This window comes from Amphiprion ocellaris, chromosome 5, assembly GCF_022539595.1.
Source record: "Amphiprion ocellaris isolate individual 3 ecotype Okinawa chromosome 5, ASM2253959v1, whole genome shotgun sequence".
In the NCBI taxonomy this organism is placed as follows: domain Eukaryota; kingdom Metazoa; phylum Chordata; class Actinopteri; family Pomacentridae; genus Amphiprion; species Amphiprion ocellaris.
In genome coordinates this window covers 9,897,433-9,915,031 of record NC_072770.1, presented here as the reverse complement: position 1 = coordinate 9,915,031, position 17,599 = coordinate 9,897,433, and the positions used below count along the sequence as shown (strand labels likewise).

General features: G+C 39.4%; 1 protein-coding gene across 2 annotated transcripts in view; it reads left to right on the top strand.

Moving 5' to 3' along the window:
- The window catches only part of LOC111577385 (glutamate receptor-interacting protein 2-like), a 78,406-nt gene that overhangs the window by 27,328 nt on the left and 33,479 nt on the right, over window positions 1-17,599 (top strand). For both annotated transcript variants that reach the window (XM_055010626.1, XM_055010625.1), the window contains exons 8-11: window positions 5,728-5,883; window positions 6,250-6,402; window positions 6,486-6,672; window positions 16,291-16,436. In XM_055010626.1, the coding sequence (XP_054866601.1) occupies window positions 5,728-5,883; window positions 6,250-6,402; window positions 6,486-6,672; window positions 16,291-16,436 (642 nt within the window). The remainder of the gene's footprint in view (window positions 1-5,727; window positions 5,884-6,249; window positions 6,403-6,485; window positions 6,673-16,290; window positions 16,437-17,599) is intronic.

Genomic DNA, 17,599 nt, shown 5'->3' with positions numbered 1-17,599 from the left:
CATTAAGAGTCACGGAAGTCTTTGTCATGGTGGCCCTTTACGAGCTAAACTCACACAATGCTCTCTGCTTCCCCACATGGAACTGCCCTAGTGACTGCATCCTCCAGTCACGACAGTATTTAACAGTAAGAGGCTCCACCTGGTTGCCCAATTAGGTACTACAGTTAAGCTACAATACTTGAAATGTGTGATATGTAATTAAAAAAAAACTAGACACAAATTATTTGACACTTTGATTTATATCTGTATTGCTTATTTCTATCAATATATATACATTCATAAAATATATAATGCTGTGTTTTTTGTTGTAGTTTGTCTTAACGAACATAGACAGGCATTGTATAAGTGACACCAGATTCTTTGTTAACATTCCCTATCACACAGTTTGCTTAATGGAAGAGCACAGTCTGCAGCAGGGATGCATTCTGACTAATATTCTTAATAATCTGCAGCATTATCAATCTGTAATTAGTCAATTGCTGACTCAAAGTTAACACAGTGGATGCATGTCCTGTGCTGGTGCTGACATATGATGTGAACTTTAAAGGCAGCTCTGTTACATATCCATCCAGATGTAGGAGCTCTGTATGACTCAATCTCACCAGGCTTCTAACAAATAGTGGCCATTAAGCATCACGGAAGTCTTCGTCACGGTGGCCCCTTACGAGCTAAACTCACACAATGCACTCTGCTTCCCAACATGGAACTGGGCGTAATCCGAGTGACTGCCTCCTCTCTTCACTACAATACTAAACAGTAAGGGGCTCCACCTGGTTGCCCAATCAGTTACTACAGTTAACCTACAATACTGGAAATCCGTAATATGTTTAAAAAAAAAAAAAAAAAAAAAAAAACTTGATTGAGGCATCTCTACCTGAAGGTCTTAACTACACATATTTTAGATGATATGGGTGTAGACAGCAACTTGATCAGCTGATGGAGGTGTACAAACACAAACTTTTCTATTATAGTTTACAACAGTATATTGGTATATCCAGTATTACACATATGTATCAGAAATTACGCAGTATATACATAAAATAACATCAAGAAGTTGTTGGAGCCTAACTCAGCTGACACTGAGTGAGTTGCAGGCTACTTCAGTAATTATATTCACAGATGCAACCTTTAATCTGACATGCATGTCTACTGACCCCTCAGCTAAAAAGAATTTCCTCCATAGGACATGCTGTCAATAAAATTTTTCAAGTCAATTTAATATGCTTATTTGACACAAACATAAGCTGAACAATATTGCCAAAACAATAAAAAAAACCTGAAAAAATGGAATTTACAAATTGAAATAAACTAATTGAATAAGGTGGTGGTATTGATGCTAATATAATAAAATTATTTTTAAAAAAGAACAGAATAAAAAAATATGTTTGATTATGAATTACTTGAATCAACTCAAATAAATAAGCAGATAAAGCCTCATCACGGCATAAATACAAACAACAGTAATAATACAAACAGATTATTCTCTTCTGTCTGCAGGACTGTCAACCAGATGGTTTGTGTTATGTGGTCAAATTCCAACTCTTGTTGTTGTTTTTCTTTCACACCTTGTGCCACAACAGCTGTTACCACTGTTTGATTATGTTGCGTCAGATTTGTGATAACTCTGTGATGAATACGCTCCGCTCTTGTCTGCTATTAATGTGATTTAGAAGTGGCTTGTGTGGACACCTGTTGTGTGAGGATGCAGTCCAAGTTATTGATGTGTGAAGCAAAATAGAGAATTATCAGTCATCTGTTTTTACTGGAACACAGGAACATGTTGTCTTTAGCTTTTTCCTGCTGAACAAATGGAACAAAGGTGAACAATTACTGCACTTAAGCTTGCCAGCGCTTGTTGTATTGAAATACATGAGACAGTGAACAAATATTTCCACTAGTGTAGAAGACAGACACCCAGAAATCACTAATAAAGATTTTGGTTGGATTTAGTCCCAATAAAGTGACTCCTGACACAATTAGCAGATCACAGGGGGAAAATATCACATTCATTCCAGTGTCCTCTCTCACACTACTCTGATTGAGGAAATATTTTGGCTGTGACGGCAACTTTGTGCCTAATTAGTTGAAGGAGTGTTTCTTCACCCATAGCCAAGCTTTCATCTGTGACAGAATTAGTGCCAGTGGATTTACAGGGGAAACGCTGATTCCAGCGACTGCTTTATTATCCAGGGTTAATGCTCACAGCTGAGGGGGCTTAAGTGTGACAAATGTACGCACACATCACACTCATACAATGAGACATGCACACAAATAGAAGCACACAGCAGCAGGCATGATCACACATGTAGAACCTGTGATTCTATGTGCACACACACCTTTTACCTTTTTCATCCTGTTCAACGGAAAAGTCTGCACAGCATGTTTTTTTCTTTTCTGTTGACCTGATTAGAGACTCATGAGAAAGGCAGGATTAAAGCAGCGGTGGAGAATAAAAAGTAGATATTGTACCAGACTAAAACCGTTACTTTCTATAGAATTTGTGTGGGGTGGGAGTTCATTTTCAGCATGAAAAGGTTCCGGAAGGGAGAAACTTGAAAAGAAAAGTGATGGATGAATGAGAAGTAGACTGACAGGGGGTGTAAAGGCAGGATGGTATTTAATTAAAGTCATTACACCTCTCTCACAGCTGTCAGAAACTGCTTACAGCCTGAAACCTCCTCCTCTCTCCTGTCCTTTTCCTCTCATCTCTTCTCCACTCTTAGTCTCTCCTTCCCCTGCCTCCTAAACTACGCATATCTCTCATCTTGCAAGTGTGCTTTCTTTCTCAACTTGTCTCCATTTACTTTTATGCATCTATTGTTATTCTGAAGTGGCAAAAACCTAAAATTTGGAGTCTTTCACATGTGAAACCTGAACTCACACGGGCTCCAAAGGTCGCCGTCTCATCTCGCATCTCCTTCAAGAAGCAAAATTCATTCTTTCCTTCTTCCAATCACAGTTGTGCGGCTTCCCTTGAGTGTGTGTTAGAAAGTGAACACAGCTCATTAGGACACTGATGGCCTTGCAGCAGACCTTGCAGCCAGCTTTATTAATAGATACTCTGATTAAAGGTTTTGCAGCTGTGTGCGTGTGACTGTTACTTCAGCATAGATTAGGGTTTGCAGATCTGCAACATAAATCTGCATACACGTAAGATTGCCTTTATTTGTGTGCAGAAATGTGTCTTCTCCCATGCATGTATGATGTGTAAGTGAGGATAATTGTGCATGCAGAGTGACTCGGCTGTATGTCTGTGTGCATCTGCAGCCATCTCCAGTCAGCAGATCTGTCTCGTCGCTGTGTTTCATTGGACATAATGACTTTATTTTTACTCACGGAGGATTAGACGGCGGGAAAATGTTTCCACATTTCTCAGATCTCACCCTGAGGTCGTCCAGCCTACTCTGCTCCTCAGACTTCCCGCCATCGGAGTGGCGCAGATAAGACGACGACAACACATGTCGAGGAAACAAAAGCTCTGCTGGATGGATGTGGCAGCGCAGGGCAGCTTAAGATCAACTTCAGAGTTTTGATGAGTGTGTGCGGTGAGGAATTACACACGAAGCTGTGTAGGTTGTCAGACTTCAGCCTTGACTGTATGCTGATGCTCACAGTGGGAGTTTCCCCAGAAGAGGTTCTCCCTGACTTCTGAGAAAATGCAACTTCTTAACAGATGGCACAGCCCACCACACTTTCTGTGTTTTCATCAGGCTGGTGTTTTGTATTCGCTTTGTTGTCGATCTCATGAAGTGACAAAGGAACGACTTAGCTTAGAATGTCTTATGATAACCCAATGAATCATAGATGCCTGTATAATTGACGTTTTTGGAAAATACTAGCATTTGATTGGCTGGCAGGTGTGTCTGTCTATATAGCTGATTCAGTCACAGTTTGGTGACTGTTTTAAATCAAAGCAGCAGATTGTAGCATGACACTAGACTCACTAAAAACAACTTTTAATGGAGTGCAATTTGCACAAACCAGAGAATAAGTTATACAGACTCATATCCATTAATCCATAAACAGATGTCTGAGTTAAGATTTAGAGAGCTTATTCATAATCATTAGGTGCAGCAAATCGGTAAAATAGGGAGATATTGCACACAAGTATTAACACTTCAAACCCATCACAATGAATTATTTAAAATGTCCCATTATCTGCTAAATGATCTCCAAAGTGATCAAAGCCTCACTTCATGCTGGTAAATATCTATTACCACCGGTGACATACCATATGTACACACAGATATGTCTCTGATTTGTTTCTTATACTTAAGTTCTATCTATGGATGACAGGACAGTTCCCCAGAAGTGAAACCACTATATGTCAGAAATGGGTAGTTTCATCTTGCACTAGTGACATATTAGCAAACTGAGACTGGTAAGTGGAGATGCGGTATGAAGGGCTGGGAATTGATATAACCAAGCTAAAGCACAGCTAATATGTGGGGGATAGTAGCTGATTTGTAACTTGATGGGTGGACAAATGGCAATTACCAATAACTGTAAATGACTAATGTACAGTGAGCATCCACAACAGAGCAAGACCAGTCAAGTTTGCAGAGGTGTGTGTGCTCATATGTGGGCGGGGTAAAAGGCCAATCTTGATTCCACGACTGACCACCATCAGTCACTGCTCGTCAAACACCTATTTCCACCATGTTTTGGCATCAGAAAGTGTTAATCCATCTTCATATACAGTCTGGTATCAAACCTGAATTAGAATTATGATATTGCCACAAATTGGAACACTGATTTTTGGGGGTTGGGGATGAGTTGCTGCCCCAAGCAAAAGAGTTAATTTTGGGATCTTTTTTCACAATTGAAATTGGAGCCTGAGATGGACTGATAGAGTGGTGGATCATCAGCAGTACAGCATGTGTTGTGCCAGACCACCATGGTGAAGAACGAAGTGAACCAGAAGGCAAAACTTTTGATTTACTAGTTGGTCTAGGTTGCAACCCTCTCCTATGGTCAAGAGCTCTGGGTAGTTTTGAATGAAAGAGATCACAGATTCAAGTGGCTGAAATGTGTAGAGTGGCTTGGCTCAGACTGAGAGATATGCTGCAGAGCTCACCCATCAGTAGGGAGCTCAGACTGCTTCATGGTTAAAAGGACCAGCTGAGGTGGTTTGAGCATCTGATTAGGATGCCTCTTGGGCGACGTTCTTTAATGGTTTCTGGGTACATCCGATTGGGAGGAGACCCCGGGGTACACCCAGGACTCCCAGGAGGGATTATACATCTCATTTGGCCTTGAGGCACCTTGGAATCTTGGGAAAAGTTGGAAAATGTGGCATGGAGAGAGGTGTCTGGACACTCTGCTTAGCCTGCTGCCACTGCGACCCAACGCTGGATAAGTCGAACAAAATAGACAAATGCTTACATAAAAGGGTTGTGGAGGTTAGCAAAGTTCATACTGCTTTCACACATGGTAACAAACGTGTCCATCCTTATACTTTTGAAGGCATGCCCATAACATACCCATATCATTGAGAATTTTCATGAAATGATGAACAAAAAAACAAGCTGATACATTCTCAGCCTCACAATGTGGGGCCACAAAAAGTTCACACAAGGTAATAATCTGTTGTTGATTAAGGTTGAAATTTTGTCAGGGTCGGGGTAAAGGTTAGTTTTAGGCATGTAGCAGCTAAAGTTATGTTTAGGGTAAGCTTGGGTGAATTAATGTCCTCATTAGTAACCCGATTCCATGTGTGTGTTTCAGTGAAGGTTCAGAAGTCGGACCACCCCCACTCCTGGGACCCCTGTGTGAACTACTGTCACCCCCAAAACTCCACCCTCTGCAACGCAAGCTCCACCCTCAACAAATCTTGGACCGCCTCCAACAACAACACTATCAACAGCCTTGACTACTGCAAGTGTAAGAATACAGAACACAGACGTCATTAGAACCCAGCTTGGTTGTCCTTTTAGCTTGATATAAAGTTGGATAAAGTCAGTGCGAAGTTTGAAGCCTCATCTACAGTCTCTGAATCTCCTGTTGTGAAAAAACATTGAATATGTAACTTTTGCAGGGCTGTTTGTGTTCATTATAATTATCCTGTGCTCTTTAAGCTCAAGCTAAACCTTGATTGGTCACTTCCCTTCTCCCACCTGTAGCATCAAGATTTATCTGTTACCCTTTTCCTTTTCTGTTTCTTCCTGGTTTTAATTAATCCTTAAATATCTGCCTTAAAGTACTTGCGTTGCAATATTGGAACAATCTATAATTTCCCTGTCTTTCCAGCTCTGGTATCTGCCAGTTTTTCTCCGGGCTCTACGACCACGTCGGGCCCCAGCAGCCAGAGCTCCAGCACCCTACCCAGGACTACAGTTCCCATGAGTCCTCGTAACTCGCTGCTCAAACGGCGACAAAGGAAGAAAGAGCACAAGAGCTCATGTAGGTTCCACCTGTCTCTGTGTCTGTATGGTGGTCTAATTTCTGTTGACGTCAATCTAATCTGTGTGCACATGTGTGTTTAGTGTCCCTGGCGTCCAGTTCGGTGGGTCCGGGTGGTCAGGTGGTTCATGTGGAGACCAGTGAGGTTGTCTTAACCGGTGACCCGCTCAATGGCTTCGGTGTGCAGCTGCAAGGAGGGATATTCGCCACGGAAACACTGTCTGCACCGCCACTTATCCGATTCATAGAGCCTGACAGCTCTGCAGAGAGGTGAGCTCATTCATGTTTATTTAGTCAAACAGGACAGAGATACATTTGCACTCTGAATAAAATCAATAAAACATGCTCTATGATGAATGCCCTTTCATTAAAAACTTGCCTTTATTTTGGCGCTACAATGTGAAAAGTCTTTAATGGCACAAACAATTAAGTTTGCCTCAAGACCTACCTTACATATGCAAATGCAATCCATGTTGTGTGCATAATTTTGAGCAATATATATATATATTTGTCATCTAAATAAGTATAAAAAAACACAAGAATATTATAACAAATATTTATATAACATAACCTACAATAACATGGTGAAGTGCATTAAAACTGCTTAAAAAGCTACTTTAATTGAGAATTTTATTAAGGAAAAGTCAGAAATACAACATTTTTTTGAGTTGTAACTGCTCTGTAAATATATTTTTGAGGTTAATTTCATATTGAAATAAGTGTATAATTTCTGAGTATTTTGTATGTTGATGTATAGAGAAAAAAATACTACAACAGCAGAAACACAAAAAGTGCAGATTTTTAAAAAGGAGGACTGAAATTTAAAGGACTTCCAAAACAGATTTTACTATTATTGCAGAATAACACTACTATTATCCATCCATCCATTATCTATACACCACTAAATCCTCATTAGGGTCCCGGGGGGCGGGGCTGGAGTCTATCCCAGCTGACTCAGAGCGAAGGCGTACTACTATTATAGCATTTAAATTTCTTGCACACTTGCAGTATTTCCATTACTTTTTGTTACTCATAATCCCTTTATTAGGTTTGCTGCTAGCACTGTTTCTTAATTGTTTTTTAATACTTCAGTCACTCAGTCAGTTGCATCCAACAGAATCTGTGGCATGAATAAAGCTCTTCCTCCAGCTCCCACTGTTCAACATTGCAGTCAGTAGTTCTCTGCCTTCCAGACCAGTGTCTTCTTTCCTTTATGTTGTGCTAGGCCTACCAGTCCTTCTGACAGTATCAGGTTTCCATAACAGTACTCGACCAGCTGCTTCATTGTGTCTCACCACATGTCCAGAGAGATGTTAAAGAGTGTCTTCGTTAGTGACCAGGAGTCAGATCCATAAAGCAAGATGGATTCCACTGATGCCTTGAATACTCTCATTTTGGTTGCCATTTTGATTGGAGGTACCCATATTTTTGACAGAGTGCAATGCTCTCCAAACTTTACCAAATTTTGTTTCTATATCATGTTCTGTGTTGGTGTAGCCTCCAAAATAGAGGAAATCATCAAGTTTTTCGATTTCAGACCCATCTAGTGCATGCAATGTCTCCTCAGATGTCGGGTCAAGGTGCATGAACTTCATCTTTGCAGCATTCAGGAAGAGTCCGATGTGTCTTTTTTCTCGCTCTACACAATGCAGAACGTCTTCTGCTTCACTGAGAGTGTTTTCCAGGAGGGCAATGTCACCTGCGAATGCAAGGTCTGGGAGGACTTCTTCAGGGTGTCTTCTGCTTTCACGACGCTTTCGGGTCAGACCATTAGAGGGCAACATTGCAATACTCACTGCCTACTGACTGGCAACACTTTCTTTAATATATATGTCTTACCATTTACTGTTATTCACTAAAACACCAAGTCAAACTCATTGTATGTGAAACCCACTTGGCAATAAAACCTTTCTGATTTTGAACTTTTATTGGTCAAGAGACGCTGGAATACTGAGTTTAACACATGAAGTATTCAGTGAACATCGCCCAAAGTACAGTGCAGTAACATGTGGGTGTGTTATTTGAAAGGGTTGTACGTTGTACAGTATGTTTGTGTGATTTATGTTGCTGTTGTGCTGCAGCTGCGCTAATGGCTCTATCTGCGTTTGTGTGCGAGGACATGTGCTGACTTTAACGCCGCATTAGCAGCTTTGCTGAGCTTTCCCGTTCAATGTCAGTGGAGCTGTGTGGGTGGGTGTGTGACACTGATGCTGCAGTGTATTAACAGCTCCACTTGGCTCCGTGTTGTGCGTGGGCGTATGAAACATTTTGAAGAATCTCTGCATGAACGTGGGAAGGGTTTTCCAAACACTGACGCGCAAGTGTTCACAATCCTCTGCACGAATCGTGTCTTTTGCTGCTCTGTAATTTGTGCATGCAGCTTCATTTAAGTTTCTCTGTATGAATCCTCAATCGTGCCTGCTTTTTGTGTGTGTGTGTGTGTGTGTGTGTGTGTGTATATGTGTGTGTCTGTTGATTGATGTTTCCATCATATTAACAGCTTCTCTAAGTGCTGGGTGTGTTTCTGCACCCCGAGGCCGCACTCCCTTCTCCATTAGTGCCCACGCTAACAACACTAATTAGCTAGCTTCCCCTCGCCCACGCCGGAGGAATCAATAAGTACCTTTCTTTCCGCTTGACAGTGTGAATCCAAATAAACCCCTCCACATCGCCCTGGATTACACTTAACCACAACTTACAGCCTTTAAAACCATAAGTCTTATGCGGCGGTGACCAATAAGGGCATCCTCCTTTAAGCTTTTAACTTGTAATTATCCCGCGTTACTGCTGCGGGAAGTTTTCCCTATAAATGCTATTTAGCATAATTTTAAATATGTATATTGTAGCATAAATTACTCATTTTTAAGGTTAAATCAACAATCTGCAATATATAAACTGCACTGTTGTCTGTTAATATGATATTTTTAATTAAAAGTTTTTACATTTGCTATTCATTCCTGGGAGGCAAATGTCCCAGCTTAAAAAAAAAAAAAAAAAAAAAGTCTGAGTCTCAGGAAAATATTCAAAACAATCAAACCTAATTATGCTGCAGCAGTTGCTTGTTTCATTTGGCTCATTTCCCCCCACAATGGAAATGGCATAGTGTGATATAGTTAAGCTGGCAGCGAGCCACTTCAGATCCTTTTCATTGTCACTGCCAGTAGTTGCTGTGTACAACACAAACCACCCGGAGAAATCTGCAGGACATCTGCGTACAAGATGGAGGTGATCTAAAAATCACACTCGCATCCCATTCCCACCATACGACTGCAAAAGCAGAGGGAGCGATTAAAATAAGAGATCATGTACTGATGAGTTAAAGAAAGAAAGCACAAAAGGCAAACGTTTGCACGGAGCAAGAAATGGATCAGTGTACAGCTGTCATTTTCAAACTGCAGATATTTGTGGGAATAATTCATGTTTTACGTTTGATGCTCGATTTATAAGCCATTAACATTTAGGAACCAATGCTGAGCTGAAGGAGACAGAGTCTAATTAATACACCCAGACATGTCCTCATTCCAATTTAGCTCATGCATTAGCTCTGCACTTTGTCAGTACTGATGATGCACAAGTTCCCAGCAACACCAGGACCTCCAGATGTGAGCAGTGTTTAAACCAATACAATAAAAATATAGTGATAGAATTGCAGATTAAGGCTAGATTAAGTCTATCATAAGCAATTTTATCTTGTGGTTTCAGTTCAGGAGAAGAAAAACAAGCAGGCCACAGATTGATGGACAGCAAATGATTAGAGGAGAGAGATAAGACAGTGAGTCAAACTTTATTACAAAGATTGGAAAGACAAGACAGAGAAGCAGAAGAAAGAAGAAAAAAATGTGATTCCTGAGCAGATAATGGGAAACAGAGGAGGAAGAGAGGCAGGGATGAGAGTCTTGGCAGGCCATTTAACCCTCAGTAGATCATAATGAAACTGTCTGACTGTATATTAATACAGGCCACCCACTCATGACTTAATGGGAGACGCAGTGCATCAGCTGCATATGTGTGCCTCATTCAGACAAGTGAAAATCCTAGCTGGCCTGGAAAATCCAAAGAGGCAGTGACTGAATGAAGGTGAGGCCAAGTTAAAGGGAGACAAATCGCTTCATCTTCATTTTCTCCTGTCAGACGTCTCCTCGGTGCAGAGAGGATAACTACTGTAATCATTTTTTGGCAAAGAGTTACACGACTCTTATTTTAGTTCAGTGAAGCAATTCGAAGTCATGATAATTGACCCTTAAGTCACCCAAAAAATTCTAATGGCTTCCTTGTAAGGTGGGCTGCTGTTACAAAGACCATTCATGTACCATTGTATAGTAGACCCATAGCATGGTGTTGGGCTTCAAAGCTACTTATTTAGCTCACTTATATATGCAATTATATAATTACATCGCCTGACTTTGCGCTTCTCCAAAAAAATTATTAGATTTTAATCGATTCAACGGCTCATCCTGACAGCTAGTGATATCATCGGTTTACGGCACTGTGTATGAATTTGCCCAATCTCGCTGAAGTCCTGCTATACCTTCCTGCTAAGATCTTGATATGTTTTTAAGATGGTGCCGACTCACAGGCGAACAGCTTTTCATCAGTTAAGTGCTTTTGATGAAGGTCAAAGCTGAAGTAGTTTGGAATTTTAGAGCGGCTGTGGCATGTCAAATGGGACGGATACAGCATGCGATAAAGAGTACTGATGAACAGAAATCAACTTTCATAATGAGTACCACCCATATAGCATGAATTGTGCATGTTTGTGAAGGTATTTGTGAAATTTTAGCTTGATAGATCAAATACTTTTAAAGATACATGTATATGTTTTTAAATAGACCATTGACCCATTTTCAGGTTATATTTGTAAAAAACATTTTGAAACTCTGGAAATCTGTTCTACTTGGATTACGCTAGCTATTGATATTTACTGCACCAAGGAACACGGCACAGTTATGTGACGATCTGCGTTGGCTTGTCTGTCTGTTAACAGCGTTACTTAAAAACAGACTAATGGATTTGGGTGAAATTTTCAGGGAAGGTCAGAAATGACACAGATCAATTTATTACATTTTGGCATTGATGCAGATTATAGTGTGGATCCTCAGATTTGATAAAGATTTCTGTATCATTGCGAGATAGCGGCACGGTGTCACTGTAACTATGACAAGCGAACACTACATCAGCTGCCTGCTGATGATCATATGATTGTGATCCAATCGACCGCTGTGGACCATACATTTGGAAAGATTTCATCTGTCAGAAATCATACAATGACTAAGCAGTCTTGGCGGAGTACTGCGCTCTCTGAGTGCTTTTCTTGTTTTGTTTTTGTGCTACAACTTGTCATACATACAATCAATCAATCAATCAATCAGTAACCTAAGTTCAACAAAAATAACTTTCTTTTCATTTCCCTGACCAAATAATACTCATTAAAAAGCATTTTATATGCTTTTTTTTTCTGCTATTATAACATACCACTAATGCTTTAGAAAACATTGCCAGTTGGTTTCTGCATTATCCTTATTTTTTTCTTGTCAATGTCTGCTCAAAAATGTGTCTTTTCATGATAGCTTCATTTTCTTTTTTCATACTGCAGCCCAACCATCATCTGTGAAGATTCCAGGCTTTAATCTTTAATAGTTCCTGAGATGTTGTTGTTAAAACATAGTGTCACATTTCAATGTGCAAAAAATATGCTGCAATAAAAAACAAAAAAAAAATGTATTTGATATATCAAGCTAATATTTCACAGATACCATTGTGAATACCCACAGTTTGAGATTTTAAATAAATAAATAAATAAAATAAGCAAGTTGGAGATGATCAAGGAGAAAGCCTTTGATGATTTCAGATGGAATAAACTTTAAATTAACAAAAAGAGCTTAAAAATATAGGATCAAAGAAACATAGTACTCAGAAGCAGGGATGAGAATGACAAATGGAAAAAAACTCTGAAACTCTGGGCGGCCATCACGCCTCGGCTCGCGACGCGTCAGCCGGCCGGCCGCTTGCCTACCCCTAGCCCCCTACAATTTTCTCAATGGATTTACACGATTCACAAAAATTATACTTTCGGCGGAAAAAAACTCGGAATTCCGCGGATCCGCGGAAAATTCTCATCCCTGCAGAAGCGTAAAGGATGTGGAAATGTTATGCATAAATCAAAATAAATATGAATAGATTTATGAGATTTGTTTATTCCTTTCTCTGCAGGATTGCTGCTTGTACTATTTGTGTGCTCTTGATTTATTAGATTGTGTGCATACTGTCACCTGCTGGTAATTGTGCAACAGTAGTAAAATTACTGCAGGTTAATGAGGAGTCAGAGAGTACATTTTTAATGCGTAGATGTTGTATTATCTTCTTACAATGTTGGCCGGTATTTATCTGTAAGTACTTGTGTTTTATCGCAGTTTAGCAGTAAACAGCAGGTAACAGTTACTGAATTTAGCTGTGCTGCAAATATGCGTCTGCTTTAATTGCAAGCTAGCTTAGCTGTTAGCTTTCGATTAATGAACTTCAGATTCATAAGACTCGCCATTTTCTGCCTGAAAGTTAATCAAGTCGTGGTTTCATGGCAGTTTTGCAACCTTGGATTACATACTCTCCATACATTGGCCCGCCTTCTTCTTCTTTGGTGTTCCTCTCCTTTCTTCCTTTGGAGTTAATGTCGGTTGGCAAACCAGTTCGTGTGCGCATTACTGTAAACTACTGGGCTGAAGTGTGGAGCAGAAGTTTGTCAGCAACAAAAAATATTCAAATATATATATATTTTTTTAAAATCGGCAAATTTACTGGTCCCACATGCGCGAGTAGATGAAAAAATTACTCACACTGTTTGAAATTTTAGTCGCAAAATGTGACGATTTAGTCGCAGCCTGGAGCCCTGAATTAGCTAGCTTTGAGGTTAACAAAACAGTAGCGTTTGTAACTGTTTAGACGCGTCTTCTTTTCTTGGTAGTTTCAAAGAGGAAAGTTTAACTGTTTATTTGTTTGCTATACGATCCTGCTCTGTATTTATACGTGAGTATTTTTTTTAAATTTTACCACAGTTTAGCAGTAAACAGAAGTTAGCACTTACTGAATTTAGCTTGCTACACATATACTTCTGTAATTGCTAGCTAGCATAGCTGTTAGCTGTCAATTCATTAGCTTTGCTTTTCACTAAATTCGCCATTGCCTGAAAGTTAATCACTGCTTAGACAAGACTTGCAATCTGTGATTTTATTGTAACTTTTAAAAGAAACTTTGACTTGTTTTTATTAAATGCTAGCACTGTGTAGCTGTGAGGTTATCAAAACAACAGTTCCTTATTGTTTAGTTCTCATCTCTTTTCATTTTAGTTTCTGAGACGTCAGAGAGGAAAGTTTTACTGCCTATGTGTGCTATGCTATCTTCTTACCCGAAAATATTTTCTTTTGAAACAGTTTTGCAGTAAACAGGAGTTAGCACTCACTGGATTTAGCTTGCTACAAATATACTTATGTAGTTGCTGGCTAGCATAGCTGTTAGCTATCAATTAATTAGCGTCGTTTTTTTTTTTATAGTACTCCCCATTTTTTGCCTGAAAGTTAATCACTGTTTCAGCAAGTCGTGCTTTCACTGACGTTTTTAAAACCATGAATGTCATTTAAAGTATTAAAAGAAGCCATGACTTGTTTTTATTAAGTGCTAGCACAGGGTAACTTAATTTAGCTAGCTTTGAGGTTATCAAACAACAGCGTTTGTCACTGTTCAGTGTGCCTCTTCTTTTTATGGGTTTTTCTGGTTCATTTTGAGAGGCTTATCTCTCAAAATTGTTTGAATTAACAGGCTAATATCACAAGGAAAAGGTATTAACATGATTCGTGATGTTAGTAGTCAGAACTAATATGCTTTTCCTCCATTCCTCCAGAGATGTGTGTAGTGAGAAGCCAGGCTTGGTGGGTGCTTCTTAATTCCCAAACAGCAGCATTAAAAGTGACAGTGGCTAAAAATAATGTGAACACAGCAGGGAGCCTGAAGCTTCACCTTTTATCATCTGTCTATTTAAAATAAATTAAATGGAGAACAACGCAGGTAGGGGGGCTGCTGACAATTAGTGCACCTACATGCTCGAGTTTTTTTTTTCTTCCACCCCCTTTGGGAACGTTTTGACCCTGAGGGTAATCAGATCTTTAAAAAGGCAGAGAAAATAGCGACACAAACAGGTTTTATATAAGGCAGGAAGAAGTGTCGGGGTGTCTAAACATGTACATGCTGGAGAAAGGAGATGATTATATTTGGATAGTTGGAATGGCTCCATAAATCTTTACAATACCACTTTTAACCAAACCTGTACTTGTTCTAAAATCTGTTCAACAAAACTCTGCAGGCATATAATCCCCAGTGGAAAGCTATGTTTTTGAAAGGTGCTTTAAAACCTGGTAAACACATTTTAGGTCTAACACTGATCTTAAGTCCAGCTATGAACAAGATTTTGCGGAACAAAACCCTTATATTGTACCTGAGCATAGTGTGTTTACATTGAGTATCCTCATAATTAGGATTATACTAGTTTACATACTTTTGCAACATATCTTTGTATTAATAATAAATTCTTGTATCCTGGTTACTTACTTATTCTGCACGCATTTTACACAGGCACCTCAGATGCTCACAAACACAAAGCATCATTTTTTTAAAAAGTTAGCTTTGCATTCCTGTAACTATTAATTTGGCTGTGGCCGTTGACCTGAATTGTTTGAGTGTGCATGTTGGGAAGTCTGCATCCTGTAACATGTCCATTACAGATTGAATAGGAAACATTTCAATGCTTTCCCGCACATAAATTGCCAAGCATATTAAATTATGCTAAAAGACTGATGATAAAGTGAGACACATTAGCTGTGGCTACTGTTTGTATATTTATTAAGTCATTGGTAGGGCTGAACAACATTTGCAAAAACCGGCTTTTTTATTTTTTTGCAATATATGTTTTGATGTTAGAAAATACATGAATCTTCACTGAACATCTTGCTTAAATTTATTTGAAAATAATAAATAATTGCATGATGATTATGGTGATTTCGAGGGAAATGCATCTGCATCATAAATTATTTTTTTAAAATATTTTTTTAAAAAGCTGAAAAGACCTCTAGGAACCTTTCTCATGTGGTGGAACACTGCAAGGGCATCTAATATTATTATTTTTTGCTTTGGATGGTCTTCAGCTTTGCACTGATACACAACTTTGTGGTGCCTCCTGTAGCTGTGACAATTGCAAGACACTGCTGACACAGTGCCAGTCTTTGGTCAGCATCATTCTTTCGGACATTCTGTAGCTGAAATGTTTCCATACAACTGATGATGTGTTTCTTTTTGCAACCAGGTCTTCCTTTGCAGCGTGGACTGGATGTCACCAAACTCTGTGTGTTGTTTAACAAAGTAAAAGCAAATCTCAGGTTTCCAAAAACCCTTTAATAGATGGAAATTAGACATGTTGTTTAGACAGACTTTTCTTTTACATGAATCATGGAAAGTGAGACCTGTCTAAAGGTTTTGTTTGTATGAAACAGCAAAAAACAGAGGTTGTAGCCTGATGTCTTTGAGTTAATTTGCCTTACTTCACATTGTGCTACCTGTGAAGTGGCGGTTGCACACATTGTGATGACGATGCTGAAACAATATGTTGTGCAGCACAACATTTTTACAGGTAGATGATAGCCTTTTAACTGCTGAAGTAGGAGTACAACATAAAAACAGGGTTTTCATTTTTTTGCGTCTTTTTTTAAAATGTTTTCATGTCAAAAACATGGCTTTGATGTCTTTTGAAAGCTGAGATTCACAGAAGTTATGGTTTCAGGCCTCAAAGTTGAAAGCTAAAACTATTGTGTAGACTTTCTGACGTCACCGTGTTACCTGTCGTTGTAGGTGTGGCCTGCTGCAGGTTGGAGACCGTCTCCTGTCCATCAACGGGATCCCCACAGAAGACGGAACACTTGAGGAAGCCAATCAGCTTCTCCGAGATGCCGCGCTGACCAACAAAGTCACACTAGAAATAGAATTCGATGTTGCAGGTTTGTGAAATTAACAAAAGGCCCACTCCGTTCTCACATCGCTACATCATATTATATTACCTCTTTTCTAGATTTCTGTTATGTGTCAGACACCTATTGCAGTAGCACTGACTAATCTCAGACACCAATTTCATGCTAATCTATAAGTTGTTTTTTTGGAGTAGAAAGGGTTTTATACACTTGGTGTTCTGAAACTGATGTCCTTTATTTAGTTTGATAATAAGTCAATACAGAAATCAGCCACAGCACTAAAACCACCCCTGACCCCCCGAGCCATGGACATGGGGTATTTGGGGGTATATTTGTGGTGTTTGGCGCTTGGATTTTGGCAGTAAATCCTTTGTTGGTAAATCCAGAGAGCTGCACAGTTGGGCTTTTGTGGAAGAGGCTTGTTCGAGGCAGTTTGCAGGCCGGGTCAATGCCTCGGGCTTTTTGTCGTGTTCATTGAGCTGTTTTCTGAGCAGCTTTTGTGGCGTGGCAGGGGGGCATTGTCCTGCCATCGCCATTGAGCTGGAGTGTGGCACACAGTAACATCCCCATGAATGCCAGGTCCTGAGTTTCCCCAGCAGAGCATTGCATTGTAACAAGATCATTGTGTCATTCACCTGCCCGTTATTTTCAATGTTGTGGCCGATCGGTGCATAAATACATTTGCACAGACTTAATAAATTGTTCAGACTTACTGCTTAGAGCTTTTGTGTCAGTGCAAGGGCAGAAAATAATTACAGCTCTTCACTGGAGGGCACGGCCCTATCAGCATGCTTTTAAACCCATGAAAAGTACTCAGAGTTCAAGCAGTGTATTATTGTCTTTAGTCTTGATTTCTGTGCAGAAGAAAAGTCACTTCAGATTGCATTCTAAGAAAGTTTCTGACCTAGGACACAGGAATCAATCCTTTTTGTAAAAAAAAAAATTAAATTGTTAAAGCATTTCTTTTTAAGGGGATCTGCTGATTGCTAATATTTAGGAGCAGTCTACTGTTTTTAATTTATTTTATTGTTAAAAGAATCAAGATTTAGTTTTATTAAAGATATATTAAGAGTAGAAAGGCTTGACTCAAAAGAGGCATGCAGTTTAGAAATGATCTACATCACTTTTTACTCTGGTAAGTGTTAAAAAAACACCTTATGATAAACTGTTATACACATAGTTTACTTTGAAGT